This window comes from Lolium rigidum, chromosome 7 (genome assembly GCF_022539505.1).
Source record: "Lolium rigidum isolate FL_2022 chromosome 7, APGP_CSIRO_Lrig_0.1, whole genome shotgun sequence".
Classification (NCBI taxonomy): Eukaryota; Viridiplantae; Streptophyta; class Magnoliopsida; order Poales; family Poaceae; genus Lolium; species Lolium rigidum.
Window position 1 is genome coordinate 14,337,907 of NC_061514.1, and position 15,150 is coordinate 14,353,056.

The 15,150-nt window shown below is 44.3% G+C and overlaps 2 protein-coding genes across 2 annotated transcripts; both read left to right on the plus strand.

The window, feature by feature from the left end:
- Nucleotides 1–1,684: 1,684 nt before the first annotated feature.
- On the plus strand, nt 1,685–8,793 carry LOC124670934. Its single transcript, XM_047207390.1, has 4 exons — nt 1,685–1,742; nt 3,741–3,980; nt 4,066–4,139; nt 8,453–8,793. The coding sequence occupies exons 1-4, from the start codon at nt 1,685–1,687 to the stop codon at nt 8,498–8,500; spliced, it is 420 nt and encodes a 139-aa protein (XP_047063346.1). The 3' UTR covers nt 8,501–8,793.
- Nucleotides 8,794–9,111: 318 nt separating this feature from the next.
- On the plus strand, nt 9,112–11,626 carry LOC124673794 (beta-fructofuranosidase, insoluble isoenzyme 7-like). The gene is made up of 5 exons (XM_047209833.1): nt 9,112–9,337; nt 9,468–9,476; nt 9,735–11,013; nt 11,099–11,192; nt 11,268–11,626. The coding sequence occupies exons 1-5, from the start codon at nt 9,178–9,180 to the stop codon at nt 11,505–11,507; spliced, it is 1,782 nt and encodes a 593-aa protein (XP_047065789.1). The 5' UTR covers nt 9,112–9,177; the 3' UTR covers nt 11,508–11,626.
- Nucleotides 11,627–15,150: the final 3,524 nt, after the last annotated feature.

Here is a 15,150-nt window from a genome sequence, read left to right on the forward strand (position 1 = left end):
ATTCCTTCTAATTGTCCATGGGTCAACGGATCTTATGTCCAAGACGCGGAATTTGTTTAACACCCGTCTCCTTGTGTCACTTTCTCCCTCCCTGTGCATTGTGCATTTTTTTCTCATAACAGTCAATTTGTAAGTGTGCATGTTCTCTTGTTGATAAAATCCATGTTACAACTTCTTAGAAATGATCTGGCAAGACAAATATAGTGGAAAAGTTGTCAATGTCAATGTTACAATCTGTCCCCTTGATGTGGAGAAAAAGCATGCCTAAGCAGCCCAACATATTTTTCTTCTTGTTTCCTGTTCGTAGAAGGCTCCTGAATTGGTCGCAATAAACTTAGCGACCGAGAGAAGACTTACGGGATTATTGGTCTAGGTGTGTTCTCCTAATAAGAGAGCATGTTGTTAGTTTATTGTTGGACCAAAAAAAAGTGGAAATCATATTTCACAAAGACGATAATATTAGCTTTTATCAAATAATGGTAAGCACACTTGGAAATTTCTTTGTTAGTAAATTCATAGGATTTCCTTTTCCAGTTTCTGGGGTAAATGAACTTTTGCACTTAAAATTCCTATATTTTATATAATATCCTCTTGATCTGAATTTGTCCTAAAATTGTGGTAGCAATTTTGTGTTAGTTGAGGAAGTATTGATTGCGATGAAGTAGATCACATTTCGAACCCGAAAACCAATTTCCTTTTGGGTGGTGGCTTGCCATAAAACCCGACATATCAGATCTTCAAATGAAATTTTAATTTTTTGAAAAATTCTTGGTCATGAACGAAACTACGGGTGATCGGAATCTTGATCTTAAAAGCTCAAATCCAGCATTCAACGCACATGGGCAGCATTACTTGCGTATGAAATGGCCTCGTGTACTAACATGGCCTCGTGTACTAACAAAGACTATAACAAGTAGACAATCGTTTTATAGAAGTCCGAATGCTTTGTACCCTGTTGAATAGCATGTTCATACAAGACATGGCCCATGTGATATCCAAATGCCACTTGTAGTTGAGATTAAGAATAGTGCCACCTATGAAATAAAACCGAGCTCCACCAACATTAACAACTCCTAAAATAACTCATCAACTGATATGGATCCAACTCAGATGGCCACGTCGATTTTGACAAAATTAACCTAAATCTGGAAAGATCACACAAAATAACTTTGTTTCGAAAAGATTTCACAAAATAACCTTTTGCTCAGCTCCGCACAAGATGGATCCATGCTCAGTAGCACGGCTCCGTCCCATGTGGAGCCAAGATGAGAAGCATGGCGCCGTTGCAGGTGGAGCCAAACTCAATAGCACGGCTCCGTCCAGGGTGGAGCCAAGCTCATAAGCACAACGCCGTCTCAGACGGAGCCAAGCTCAGTAGCACGACTCCGTTTCAGGTGGAGCCAAACTCAGTAGCATGGCTCCGTCCCAGGTGGAGCCATGGTCCTTAGCTGTTTTCTAACAACAATTGAGAGTGGTTCATGCATCTACTGAGGACTAAGTTTATTGAGCTCAATAGCGAGGTTTGCATCATCTCGGACCACCACCAAGGGATACTCAAGATAGTTATTTTATATTTCGTGCTTGTTTATGTGTGCAAAATTTTCACCGGTGGGCGCTTAAACCCCTATTGCGACAGAAAGTCACCCTACAATCTAACCTTGTCAGAAAAGACTTTGAGTCACTGATGCGCGCGAAAATCGTCAGAAGTAAGGCGCTCTGCTGGCAGTACTTATTAGGCGCATGTAAGCAATTTTGTGGTGCCTTCAGATACTCGCCGAGTTATTATACTGTTGGTTGGTTAATAAGCGTCTCCGTTAGTTCGTTCTGATTTTCTAGAGAGTCTGGACGTCTTTCGGTTCGAGGTTGTGACTACAACCTGATGCTCGTTGGTACTAGATCACATCCATGAACTCAAACTATTAAGGAAGCACATTGCAAAGAGAAGTAGACTAATATAGCAAGGATTAGATTGTAGAGCGCCTTACTTCTGACGAGTTTCGCGCGCATCAGTGACTCAAAGTCTTTTCTGACAAGGTTAGATTGTAGGGTGACTTTCTGTCGCAGTAGGGGTTTAAGCGCCCACCGGTGACAATTTTGCACACATAAACAAGCACGAAATAGAAAATAACTGTCTTGAGTATCCTTGTTGGTGGTTCGAGATGATGCAAACCTCGCTATTGAGCTCAATAAACTTAGTCCTCAGTAGATGCATGAACCACTCTCAATTGTTGTTAGAAAACGGCTAAGGACCATGGCTCCACCTGGGACGGAGCCATGCTACTGAGTTTGGCTCCACCTGAAATGGAGTCGTGCTACTGAGTTTGGCTCCGCCTGAGACGGCGTTGTGCTTATGAGCTTGGCTCCACCCTGGACGGAGCCGTGCTATTGAGTTTCGCTCCACATGCAACGGCGCCATGCTTCTCATCTTGGCTCCACATGGGACGGAGCCGTGCTACTGAGCATGGCTCCATCTTGTGCGGAGCCGAGCAAAAGGTTATTTTGTGAAATCTTTTCGAAACCAAGTTATTTTGTGTGATCTTTCCAGATTTAGGTTAATTTTGTTAAAATCGACGATGGCCACCTGCATAAACAACCATATGGACATTTAATTAGCATGCTATCATTGAACCAACATTTATTTCACAAAGACCGAATTGTTATACTGGTCATATGACTAGAACTAGAAGCACCCTCGTATATCTCACCATTGTTAACACATCACAGGACAACTTTGATACTTCAGACTATATTGTTGTTTCTTCCGTTTAGAATTATGCCTGAAAATTCAACCAATAAAAGGATATAACAATAAACTAACAACATGCTCTCGTATTTGGAGAACACGGAGAACACGCCTAGACTAATAATCTCTCTTAAGTCTTCTCTCGGTCCCTAAGTTTATTGCAAGTTTAAGAATTGGTGCCATGTTATTGATTGTGTTTGTTACTACCATATGCAATCTCATATGCACATAATGCATTCCTTGGATGCACATGGAACAAAGGAATCAAGTTTGTAAGGTCTAGATTATGTTCATCTATAGTCGTGTTTCATAGCTAGGATTATTTTTGGTATAGTTCATCTGAAGATCTGATCCCACATCATTTCTCAAGAAGTCCAGCATCCAAGGACAAATCGGAAACCAGGTTCAGGAATGTTCTTGGTCCTGCAAATTTTGTTTTGGACCAACCATAAATTGGTAACATGCTAATAGTAAAAGAAATGTCCATAGGTTCGCTATTGCAGTTTCTATCGAGAGTTGTTAAGTTTAGTGAATCCCACTTTTAATAATCTACAAATGACACTTGGCTAGCAATCACACGATCTTAACATGTGCCTCGCTAGCGATGGAAACGTCGCCTCCCACTGAATGCATATTCCACCTTTATAAGACACATATATATCAAATCTGGGGTTTGAACTCTGGTGGGCTGGGGATATAACCACTTTCCTAACCACCCAACCTCAGATCGATACAGAAACTTCTTGCTATTAAAGTCATCACAAGTTGTTTTTTTTTCTCCAGGAGAGCATGAATCCAGAATGACAGTAAATAATTCAGACAACAGCATCGTCATGTCACGCTTGAAGAAATCATGTCACAGATCTGTTTAGCAAAACCCCTTTTTTTAAAAAAAAAACTAGCAAAAACAGTTGCCACCTTTTTTTCGAGTTCATGCAGTGTAAAGTTTGGGCCCATTCTTCCAGATGAAGCCCGTTCCAACATTCAACACAAACAGATCAAAGCCCATTACTCTGTCTGCGGCCGTGCACGAAAGAAAGGAAGGGGAAAAGCCCACGACAGGACTCGGGAGGAGGAAGGAAGGAGAAGAAGACGGCAAACATGGCGGCGGCTCATGCGGCAGCGGCGTCCCCCACCCACCGCGCCTCCGTTCAGGCGACGTCGACCCCGCCGTACCCCAGCGCGGCCCGGATCGCCGACTCCTCCTGCTTCCCCCAGTACACCGCCTCCCTCAAGTGTACGCGTCCATCCTCGCTCGCCCTAATACTCCTGATTCCATGCGCGTATGGTGGATCCCTGATTAAGTTCTCATGTATTTCCAGGTTTGGAGACCAGCCAAGACAAGAGCAAGTGCCAGCAGCAGTTCGACGATTACAAGGAGTGCAAGAAGAAAGAGGTTTCCTTTTCCCCCCTCTAGAATTTTCTGTTCAAGAGGACCTATAGCTTATCCCGGGCAGCAAGTGCCAAACTTGAAGTTGAAACTTGTCTTTTGCTGGACTTTGCTTCCCTGAACTTGCCTATTATAACAGAAACTAACGCACCTCCTAGTTACGTTTTTGTTTGCCCAACTGCTCTCATCACTTCTGGTACAACATGAACGAGACTTCTCGTGCAGAAATCAGTGATTATGTGAACACTAAAAGAGATTGTTCTAACATGATTTAGAGTGAGCAACAAGTGCATAAGAAGTAACGTTAGCATCCACATACAGAAATCAGTGATAAGGAATTGCAAACTACACTCTGCTGAGTTCATAACTAAAGTGTGGACATGCACATTCAAGGCATATATTGACTTGAACGAAAATACTTCCTGCTTTCAGTGATTCCTTTCCTGGTCAGTGAGCTGGTATACATTATCGTTTAGAAGTCTAGCGTTAGTTGTCACCATAGTTCAGTTATGTGCACATCAGATGATCTACTTCTCGATTACAGAAACAAGACTCCAGGGTGAACCCAGTAGCTACATTCGAGTGGACCTATAGCTTATCTGGGACAGCAAGTGTCAAATTTGAACTTAAAACTTGTCTGTAGTGGACTTTAATTCCTTGAAGTTGCCCTTTAAAGCAAAAATTACTGCACCTCCTTGTCAACTTTTTGTTCGCCCAACTGCTCTAAGCACTTTTGGTACAAGCATGGATGAGACTTCTCGCACATAAATCATCGATTATGTAAACACTATAAAAGGGCATTGTTCAAACATGGTTTAGAGTAAGTAATAAGTGCATAAGCAGCAACTTGAACATCCACATACAGACAGGCATTGTGATATGGAATGCCAACTTCATTCTACTGAGTTCATAACTGTGTGCGTGGACATACACACAGACATGTATAATGTATTGAAACTTGAAAGAAAGTATGTCCTTCTTTTAGTACTTCCTTTCTCGGTCTATGAGCTGCAATACAACATCCTTGAGAAGTCTGGCCTTGGGAATGTGCTCACATTCCACTGTCAGTAACCTGTTTTCGTTTGTCACTATAGTTCAGTTATGTGCACATCAGATGAGCCGTCCGGATTACAGAAACAAGCCTCCAGGGTGAACGGTAGCTACCTTCAAGTTTCTTGGTGCACTTGCTGATGTTTGTTCAGAGAGGTCATATAGGTTAGTTTGGACAGCAAGTCCCAACCTGAAGTCGAAACATATCTTCTAATTACTTGAAGTTCTCTTTTAAAACAAAGATTAGTGCACCTCCTTGTCAAATTTTGTTTGCCCAACTGCTCTAAGCACTTCTGATACAACATGAACAAAGACTTGTCGTGCTCCATAATAGTGGAGAAATCATCTTCAAGTCATTTATGAGTTACAGCCTTATAGCAACTAACAAGTGCATAAGCAGTAATGTTAACATTCACATACTGAAAGGGCATCGTGACATGGAAAGCCAACACTCTACTGAGTTCATAACTATGAGTGAGCATACACATACAAAACATATGGAAACTTGAAAGTGCTTCCTGCTTTTGTTTGTATTCCCTTCTTGGTCAGTGAATTGGTATATGGTCCTTCAGAAGCCTGGCATTTGGAATCTGCTTATCTCACATTGTCAGTAAATTGCTCTTTACCACTATGGTTTCAGTCATGTGCACATCAGATGATATCTTTTGGATTACAGAAACAAGCCTCCAGGGTGAACCGAGTAGCTACTTTTGAGTGTTCTGTTGAAATTTTATAACGGTGTGCTGTATGATATCTGGCCAGGCCTGCTAGTACCACCTTTTGCTGATGTGGCCAGTCTTTCCACTGTCGATGCTCTTTTGATTTTTCTCACACCTTGATGTGGCCAGCCGAAATTCTTCATTATATAAAAATAGGACACGATAAATGAGGTGGGGTATACTGTCCATCTGATTTTAGCATTACTTCTTGCTCCTTGAGAACTAACTTTTGGTCACACCACATAAGTAAATGAGGTGAGGTATACTGTCCATCTGATTTTAGCATTACTTCTTGCTCCTTGAGAACTAACTTTTGGTCACACCACTTAAGTTAATGAGGTGAGGTATACTGTCCATCTGATTTTAGCATTACTTCTTGCTCCTTGAGAACTAACTTTTGGTCACACCACTTAAGTTAATGAGGTGAGGTATACTGTCCATCTGATTTTACCATTACTTCTTGCTCCTTGAGAACTAACTTTTGGTCCACATAAGTAAAAGGTTTATTGTCCTTCAATATGTATTACCATGGTCTGCTCTGAAGTCTAAATTCTTCACTTTGTTTTTCTGAATATGTTCCTATGTTCCTATGATCCTTAACTTGTATTATTAATCTTCTACCTTGTCATTTGAACCTTCCATGGTGCTTCCGAGTTATCCTTTGCATCCCTTTTGTACATCTTTAGCATGTCTGATAAGATCTCAACCTGGAAAGTTCGGGATATAAATAAGAGCCAAGTAATAGAATGTATTAAAGTAATATTGGCATTTCAATAAGGTTTGCATGGAAATTTCTCAGTACTTAGCAAATCTGCGTTTAGGGGTGGAAATTTCTGAGTCTCTTAGCGAATCTACATGCTTGGAAATTAGCATCGTCAAAACTCGAGCTGAGCCTGGCTTGGCTTAGCACTGACTTCCTATAAATTAGGCTCGTGACTCGGCTCAGTAGGCCCAGGGCTCGGCTTGGACGGCTCGAGAGACGGCCGCCAGGGCCCAGCCCAACTAACACAACAGCTAGCCCCAATTCGGTATCAATCCTCTTCTGTGTTTCCATATCGATCCCCTTCCGTCCTGACTCCTCGCTTGGTTAGTGCCTTCCACCGCCAGCCGCCGCCACCGACACCGGCCACCGCCACTACCCCGACGCCTGCAGTCCCGCCCCCACCCAGCCAAAGCTCCCGCTGCTCCTGGTTCTTGAGATGCGCGTGGCTACTATTAGTCTCGTGCTGCTAACCATCCGCCGCCCGTGCACTGACTGTGCAGCAGGGAGCAGGATGCTCGCCTGCTCCTCTTCGGATCTTCCCCAATCCCCACGGAGGATGTGCACAAGAACATCTGTCGAGAAGTTCACACCCATGGCGTGTCAGCTCTGCTAGGCACCAGTATCTTACCCATGTAAAAATGAGTTTTTTTTTTGCTTGGTTGCTTCCATAGTTCAAGTCCTATATGCAGCATTAGGTTCAGTCCGATTGAGATTCATGACCTGACGGCCTCTACATGTTTCCATCCTTGATACAGCCAAGCTAATATTAATTTCCGTGCTAAGTCCGCCTGGTACAGCCAACTAGGCGTGCTAATGTATGAAATATTCAAATCTGAACTGTTATACATAATTCGTTACAGTATCATGTAATCATGCATCTCTTTTTGCTGCACACATATCTGAATTTATGGGTAGGCAAAAAACTACTGTACTTCTCATGCATGTTTGGGAAGATGGGCATGGGCCTGTGTTATGGATCAGTTCATGCCTATACCATGTTATATATAATTATCAATTGTTTATTATAGTTGTGAATGGTTAGACTTTTAGGACTTGCCATCCACTATTGAAGCAGAAGCATTGGACACTAACTGTGCCAACCTAACACGGCAAACAATTTAATTTAAATAAAATGATAGCTTTCACTGTTATTCGTGGCCAGCTCATTCATGGCCAGTTCAGTTTCATAAAGTAACTGTTCTCTTGGACATAGGTCAAGTTAAACTTTATACTCAGATCTTAAGAAATCTGTAGGCTGGTTAATTCAAAATCATGTGCAAACTTGTCTTGAAAACACTTCTACAATATGTGCAGGTAAAATTGTCTAATAGTTTTATTTTGGGGACTTGTTAGACTATGTTATGGATCTATTCATGCTTTTATATAGTTGCCAATTATTGATTATAATTGTAAATTGTAGCATTTTTAGCAAAGGTCATGCTGTTTATTTTTTCACCAAGCCTTTGAGCTGGCTTGTGAGCTTTACCAAGAAGACTTGTCTGACCTCTGAGCCGACACCAAGCCGAGTCTTGAGCTTTGTCTCCACCTTTATCTAAATGATATACCTTTTATTCAAAGACCAAATAGATTTCAGGTTACCTGATCTATTGTTCAGAACTAACATCTATCCAAAAAATTGTTGTAAACAGTAGTTTTTGCTCGTATATAAATAATACCGAGCAGTTCTCTACATGTTAGATCGCTGCTGCCTTTTATTTCCTTCTTTTGAGTTCAGAACTAACATCTATCCAAAAAAAGTTGACGTTACTTTATTTCATTGTTGACAGAGGGAGGCTCGGCTTGAACGAAACCGGAGCCGGACATTATTTGGGTGAAAATTGGAGGAGCACTGTGCAGTGAACCGAAGAGTTAATGTTGGCGAAACCATGAAGTGTTTGATCTCCTGATGTTACTTTTAAGTTATTGAAGTTAGAAAATAGTCGAGCACTCTGGGTTCAGAGAAATGTAAGAACAAGATGGCACTAGAAAATCTCTACAATAAATTGCTACTCCCAGAAACAACTGTACATCGAAAGCCTGAAACCGCGTTGTCTTGACGTGGAGTCGTGATGTTTGTATTTCGATGATGTTTGTTGATTCTCTGGTATATATATTTAATTCTAACGAACGTGTAAGAGATTATATACAAAATAGCTGGTGAGAATTCTTCTGATTGCGAAGTTTCGTGGAACAGAGAGGATGGTTGGTGGTTGATCTGTTACATCGATGTAAGCTACTTCTCAGTTAAGCATCTCATCTGATTAGCACTTTGTCCTTGTCAGCTGGTGGTAAGCATCGTCAGGCAGAAATAAAAAAAAAAAAGCTTGAAAGACTTTCCACTGGACGCAGGTCCTATTAACTTGAATTAAACTTTTTGAGACTAGGACGGCAAAGTAATTTGTTTGATATCTTCTGCCATTATTAACCAGATTGAGGAACTAGATTATTGTCCAGTCTCATTGACTTGCATTAAACTTTGCGATCTGGGCGGCTATAACTGCGCCCTGATCGAATGCCTTCTGCAATTTGCATATCGGCCAGCCCATCCATCAGTACCTTTGCCCCCTCTTGGTCTTCCTCTCCGATTCCGATTTGCACCATGAATGGAATCGAGCACCCGGGCAATGGCCGGACCGCCTACCACTTCCAACCGGCGAAGCATTGGCAGAATGGTATGTCCTCCTTGCGACTTATCGTTTGGTCCATTCACTTGATTTCGTAAGTAATTTTAACCATTTTGTGATCCTCGTTTGCATCCCTTGATTTGAACGAACGCATGATGGATGGACGGAAACACAACAGATCCCAATGGTACGCGTGTTTTCTCTTCCTTCTCCGTCACTTTTTTCAACTAATTTGTCTTAAGGCCAGTTCTTCGACTTTAGATATAAAATAAACGGACCATTCAGTTGTGTTGAGCATCATGAGTTTGGACTAAAATAAGGAACATATAATCTGTTTATCAGATGTTGTTTTAGTCATGCTCAATCTTGGTTACTGAAAGATCAATGGCAGACTGACATAGCTACTGAGAGTGAGACTGACAGTTGTTTTCCGTTACGGTGGCAGGGCCAATGTACCACAACGGCTTGTACCACTTCTTCTACCAGTACAATCCCCACGGCCCGACCTGGGATGTCGGCAAGTTATCATGGGGCCACTCCGTCTCCGGCGATCTCGTGAACTGGGCCGCGCTCGACAATGCGCTCGACCCCACCGACCCATTCGACGCCAATGGCTGCTGGTCGGGCTCCGCCACCATCCTCCCCGGTGGCCGCCCGGCAATCCTCTACACCGGCATCGACGCCGACAAGGTGCAGGTGCAGAACGTGGCGTTCGCCAAGGACCCCTCCGACCCGCTCCTCCGCGAGTGGGAGAAGCCCAGCTGCAACCCGGTGATCCCGTACCCCGCCGACGTGACGGGCAACAACTTCCGTGATCCGACGGAGGCGTGGCGCGGCCGCGACGGCCTGTGGCGGGTCGGCGTCGTCGCCGAGGTCAACGGCGTGGGTTCCCTGCTGGTGTACCGGAGCGCGGACTTCCTCCGCTGGGAGCGCAACGCCGCGCCGATGCACGCCAGCTCGCGGGACGTGCCCGTGCTGGAGTGCCCGGACCTGTTCCCGGTGGCGGCGGGGCCCGGCGCGACGGAGGGGCTCGAGACATCGGCACCGAGCGGCGCCGGGGTGAGGCATGTGCTCAAGCTCACGGACTTCGCCAAGGAGGACCACTACATGGTTGGGTTTTACGACGACGCGGCGGACACGTTCGTGCCGGCGGAGCCCGAGCGCGGCGACGACCCCGAGAACTGGCGCCGGCTCGACCACGGCCACCTGTACGCGTCCAAGTCCTTCTACGACGCGCGCAACAAGCGGCGCGTGCTGTGGGCGTGGGTGGACGAGACCGACGGCGGCGGCGTCGCCAGGGGCTGGGCCGGCATCCAGGCGTTCCCGAGGGCGATGTGGCTGGACGCCGACGGGAAGCGGCTGGTGCAGTGGCCCGTGGAGGAGATCGAGACGCTGCGGAGGAAGCGGGTCGGCCTGCAGTGGGCGACGGACGTGGAGGCCGGCGGCAGGAAGGAGATCGCCGGCATCGTGAGCTCGCAGGCGGACGTGGAGGTCGTGTTCGAGGTCCCGAACCTGGAGGACGCCGAGACGTTGGACCCCGAGTGGCTGCTGGATCCGAAAGGGCTGTGCGCGGCCAAGGGCGCGTCCGTGCACGGCGGCGTCGGCCCGTTCGGGCTGCTCGTCTTGGCCTCCGGTGATGACCTCAAGGAGCACACTGCTGTCTTCTTCAGGGTGTTCAAGCACGATAGCAAGTACAAGGTTCTCATGTGCACCGACCTCACAAAGTAAGTATCCTTCACGCTTTTCTGAATCTAGAGAGGAAAGATCACGATGTCTGAACATTTGATTCCAAACATGGAAAATGCACAGGTCCTCCACGAAAGCAGGGGCACACAAGCCATCCTACGGAGCATTTCTCGATGTCGATGTAGAGAAGGACAGGTTCCTATCTCTCAGAACACTGGTGAGTGGCACAAACATGTCTCGTTTTGTGCGAATAAGCAGAGATAACTGACACGTCGTGTACTAACAAATGCAGATCGATCACACGGTGGTGGAGAGCTTCGGCGACGGCGGGAGGACCTGCATGACGGCCCGCGTGTACCCCGAGCACGCGGCGACGGGAAGCAGCCGACTGTACGTGTTCAACAACGGCACTGGCGCTGTAAAGGTGTCCAAGCTTGAGGCCTGGGAGCTGGCGACGGCGGCCGTGAATGGCAGAGCCGGCGGTTCGCTTGCACCCGTCGTCCAGGCATCCGACCATAAAGTGGCCTTGTAGGGAATGCCCGGGCTGCTCAGATACGCGATCCCACGTTGATTTATGTTTGCTCGTTGGGTTATGACTTCGGGTGGAAATTCCAAACATTGGTCATTGAAAAAACATTGTGATACGTACACGCCGATATATACTGTTAAATACGGAAAATGCATCCATGCTCACCCAGTCACCCATGACATTCTAGAAAAATTGCAATTCAAAAAAAGGCAAACAAAAACCGATTTTTTTTGGGAACCAAGATGAAGAAATTATGTACTCGTATAAAAATGTTTGGGCTCGAAAGGATTCCCATGGTATCCTAGAAAAAATAAAGACAGGATCGAGCAAGCCCCATGTCCATGTACGGTTCATGCTATATTCGTCATGAATTTTCATTAGATATCATGGAAATTATTTTGAGCCCAAACAATTTTACACGAGTACAATACTTAATCATCTTTTGCTTTCAAGAGGATTCAATTATTTTAATTTTTAAAATTACCACGAATTTTGAATTTATGAGGTGCATAGTACCCATGTGCCAAAAATTGGCGTCCGTTAAATACAAACTAATAATATATAAATATCGAAACTTATTAATGCATTATATGTATTCTTTTATGAAACCAACATTAGATACTTGGCACAGCTCGAAAGAACGCTTTATTGATTTATGATGTCGTAACATGTTGTAGAAGGGGTTTGGCTGGTTGGTGGGGCTTGGGGCCATACCCCCCCCCCCCGCGCACCCCTACAAAGTATGCCGATTGATCCTCAAATTGTTAAAAACTGACACCAGCAAGATCTTCTGGGCCACTTCGTCTCCGGTGAGTCGGCACCTCGTGAGCTGCCTTGTCCTCTACAATGGGCTTGGCCGCACCTTCCCGTTCAACGCCAATGGATGTTTCTCGGGCTCCACCACCGTCCTCTCCGGCGGCCGCCCGGCCATCCTCTACACCGGCATCGACGTAGACATGGTGCAGGTGCAGAACGTGGCGTTCGCAAAGGACCCCTCCGTCGTTGAGGTATCAGACTGTAAGGCCTTGTTTACTCCTAAAGTATTTCCAAACCCCTACGGTTGGAGATGGGATGGGATTTGGTGAACCCCTTCCTTTCATCCAATCCCCACGTTTTCCTATAGTATATCCCACATTTCCCCCAATCACTCTAATTACTTTGATTTTTAGGAATGGTAGGGGATTGTGGTGTATTAAGCTTGATAATAAAAATTGTAACTTTATCTATGCATGGACAGAGTCACTCAAGTAAAAATCCAACCTTTGCACTAAATATACGGATGTCTTGACAATAATCATTTCAAAAGCAATTATAACATTTAATTTTTGCACCACAAGCCAAATTAATACATAAATTTCAGCTTGATGTCATGGGAAAGACATCAAACACAATTGCCTTTGTCCAGCTCTTGGCGGATGATTTCATCAACATCAACCTGTTATACAAGACAGCTACTGAAAGTTAGGAGCTTCTTCAGCTTGTACCTCAACTGATAGCATTAACTTGCAAGTGATACTGAAAGCAATTAATCTTAGACACAGTCTTCATGTAGGATGACTTCATGTTACCAATTTATGCGTTGACTTTGTAAATGGGGACATCTCTATTAGACACAGTCTAACAATCTCAACAAATATTGCACATAGTCTTAGTCATCAACCATCAGTGAGCTAGTTCAAGCAAACGAAGGATGGCCTAGGCCTTTGATGAAATCAAGGTTGAGTTCGTGCAGGCCATTGCAGCGACCATACACGACTAAGGCGAGGTACCCGAAAGGTTAAAAAAAAAATCACAAGACTATATATAAAACTATGCTGACAAGCTAGCAGATCAACAAATAACCAACAGAAATAGTTTCTAATGATATGACTATGCTGAATGCAAGATCCACACAGAGAAGAAAATTTCAGTTCAAAATTTTATACATGTTAGATTAATAAAATGTAATAGCATCAGGTCAGTCATCGCTGGTTACGGAGTACAGAAGAGCAGCATATGCAATAGCACTTGATGGATTAAACACTGGTGGAAAAAGGGGCTTTGGTCGCGGTTGGCAACTGCCATTAGTCGCGGTGGCCCAACCGCGACCAAAGTAGCGCGACTAAAGGCCCCCCCTTTAGTCGCGGTTCCTTACGAACCGCGACTAAAGGCCCATCCACGTGGGCCGCAGGCAGCGCTGGGCGGAGGACCTTAGTCGCGGTTCTTCCGGCCAACCGCGACTAAAGGCCTCCGCAGGTTTAGGGTTTAGCCCCCCTCCCCTAAATCTGGTTTCTTTTTAATTTGTATTATTTTATTTCTTTTGGGTTTTAATTTTGAAGGAGTTTCACATATTCTACGGTACCGTATACATACATGCATATGAATGTACAATTTCAAACAAATTTGAAATTAGAACCAAAAAGAATTCAAGAGGAATATACAATATATATTCAATATCGGATGACCATATACAATATATATTCAATATCGGATGACCATATACAATTTTGAACAAGTTAGTTACAAATTCCGGTGCACATAAAGATCTACGTCATCGTAATAGTGTTCTCCTCTAGGATCGATGACTTCCCTCGCCAACCATCCAGCCTAGTTCCTCTTGAAGTGGTCGGAAGCGAGCTTCCGGACTAAGCTGTCTTCCGGAGGTTATTCCTCAGGATGTTGTTCTCACACGTCTGGTCCCGCTCATTGCGTATCTCCGGATCCTCTCACAAACATAGTATCCACATAGATTGGTCCCCGGTGGTCGAGTATTCTCAATACTGTCAGACTCGCCATTTTAAAATGTAGCTCTTTTTTGAATTCACCGACCTTGGTATCTACGAACCGTCTCCAAACCCTACGAGGCAAAGAAAATTAAATAAACAAGAGAGTTATTAATTAGTTACTTGATATTAGGAAATGATGAACGAAATAGGCCGATCGATATAGAGCGCAAATGAATGAAAATAATTACTTTTGCATCATTTTTCTCATGTCGCCCCAAAGCGCCGGATCCATATTCAGAGAGTCGTGGACGAGAACCGAGGAGGTCTGAACTTTAATTACCATAAGAATCCAGATGGAACTCGCGGACACGATACATGCACAATCATGCATAACTCATCGATTAGCCACATACCATGCATGGAGTAAACAAAAGAGAATGTGCTCAAGACAGTAAACACTCACCCAAAATGGTAAGGAAATAGAATATCACTTTTCTCTTGCTGTTTTCTAATAAACCGCCACAGTCTTCCTCCACGTCGGCGGGGTGGTGTTCTAACACATATGAATTAACGATGTGTGGGTCAATGAACCCAACATCATGGATGTTCCTTATTCGCATTTCCCGCTTCTTCATTCCGCATAATATATAGCGTACACAACAAGATAGTTAGGACAATATATATATATATATATATATATATATATATATATATATAGTGCGTGCAATGAACGAGATGGGGTAGAAATTAATAAATCACTTACGTAACGTAGCAACCGATGATAGATTTGTCGAGCTCGCGCAGATTGAACAGAACTGGAACAATTCACTCGTAGGAATTTGTACCCGAGTAACGTTTGAAGTGATGCACATATTTAACTTCCGCATAGATATAGTCTTTGGCGTTTTCATGTTTTATGTAACCCTTGTACCAATTTAGCG

Bases quoted from the DNA above. Each gene is read 5' to 3' on its own strand.
- LOC124670934 (XM_047207390.1), top strand. From the start codon at position 1,685: ATGCGCGCGAAAATCGTCAGAAGTAAGGCGCTCTGCTGGCAGTACTTA. The intron at 3,981-4,065 runs GTACGCGTCCAT...ATGTATTTCCAG, and splicing joins GTACACCGCCTCCCTCAAGT to GTTTGGAGACCAGCCAAGAC. The intron at 4,140-8,452 runs GTTTCCTTTTCC...CATTGTTGACAG, and splicing joins AGGAGTGCAAGAAGAAAGAG to AGGGAGGCTCGGCTTGAACG.
- LOC124673794 (XM_047209833.1), top strand. From the start codon at position 9,178: ATGCCTTCTGCAATTTGCATATCGGCCAGCCCATCCATCAGTACCTTT. The intron at 11,014-11,098 runs GTAAGTATCCTT...GAAAATGCACAG, and splicing joins ATGTGCACCGACCTCACAAA to GTCCTCCACGAAAGCAGGGG. The intron at 11,193-11,267 runs GTGAGTGGCACA...TAACAAATGCAG, and splicing joins TCCTATCTCTCAGAACACTG to ATCGATCACACGGTGGTGGA.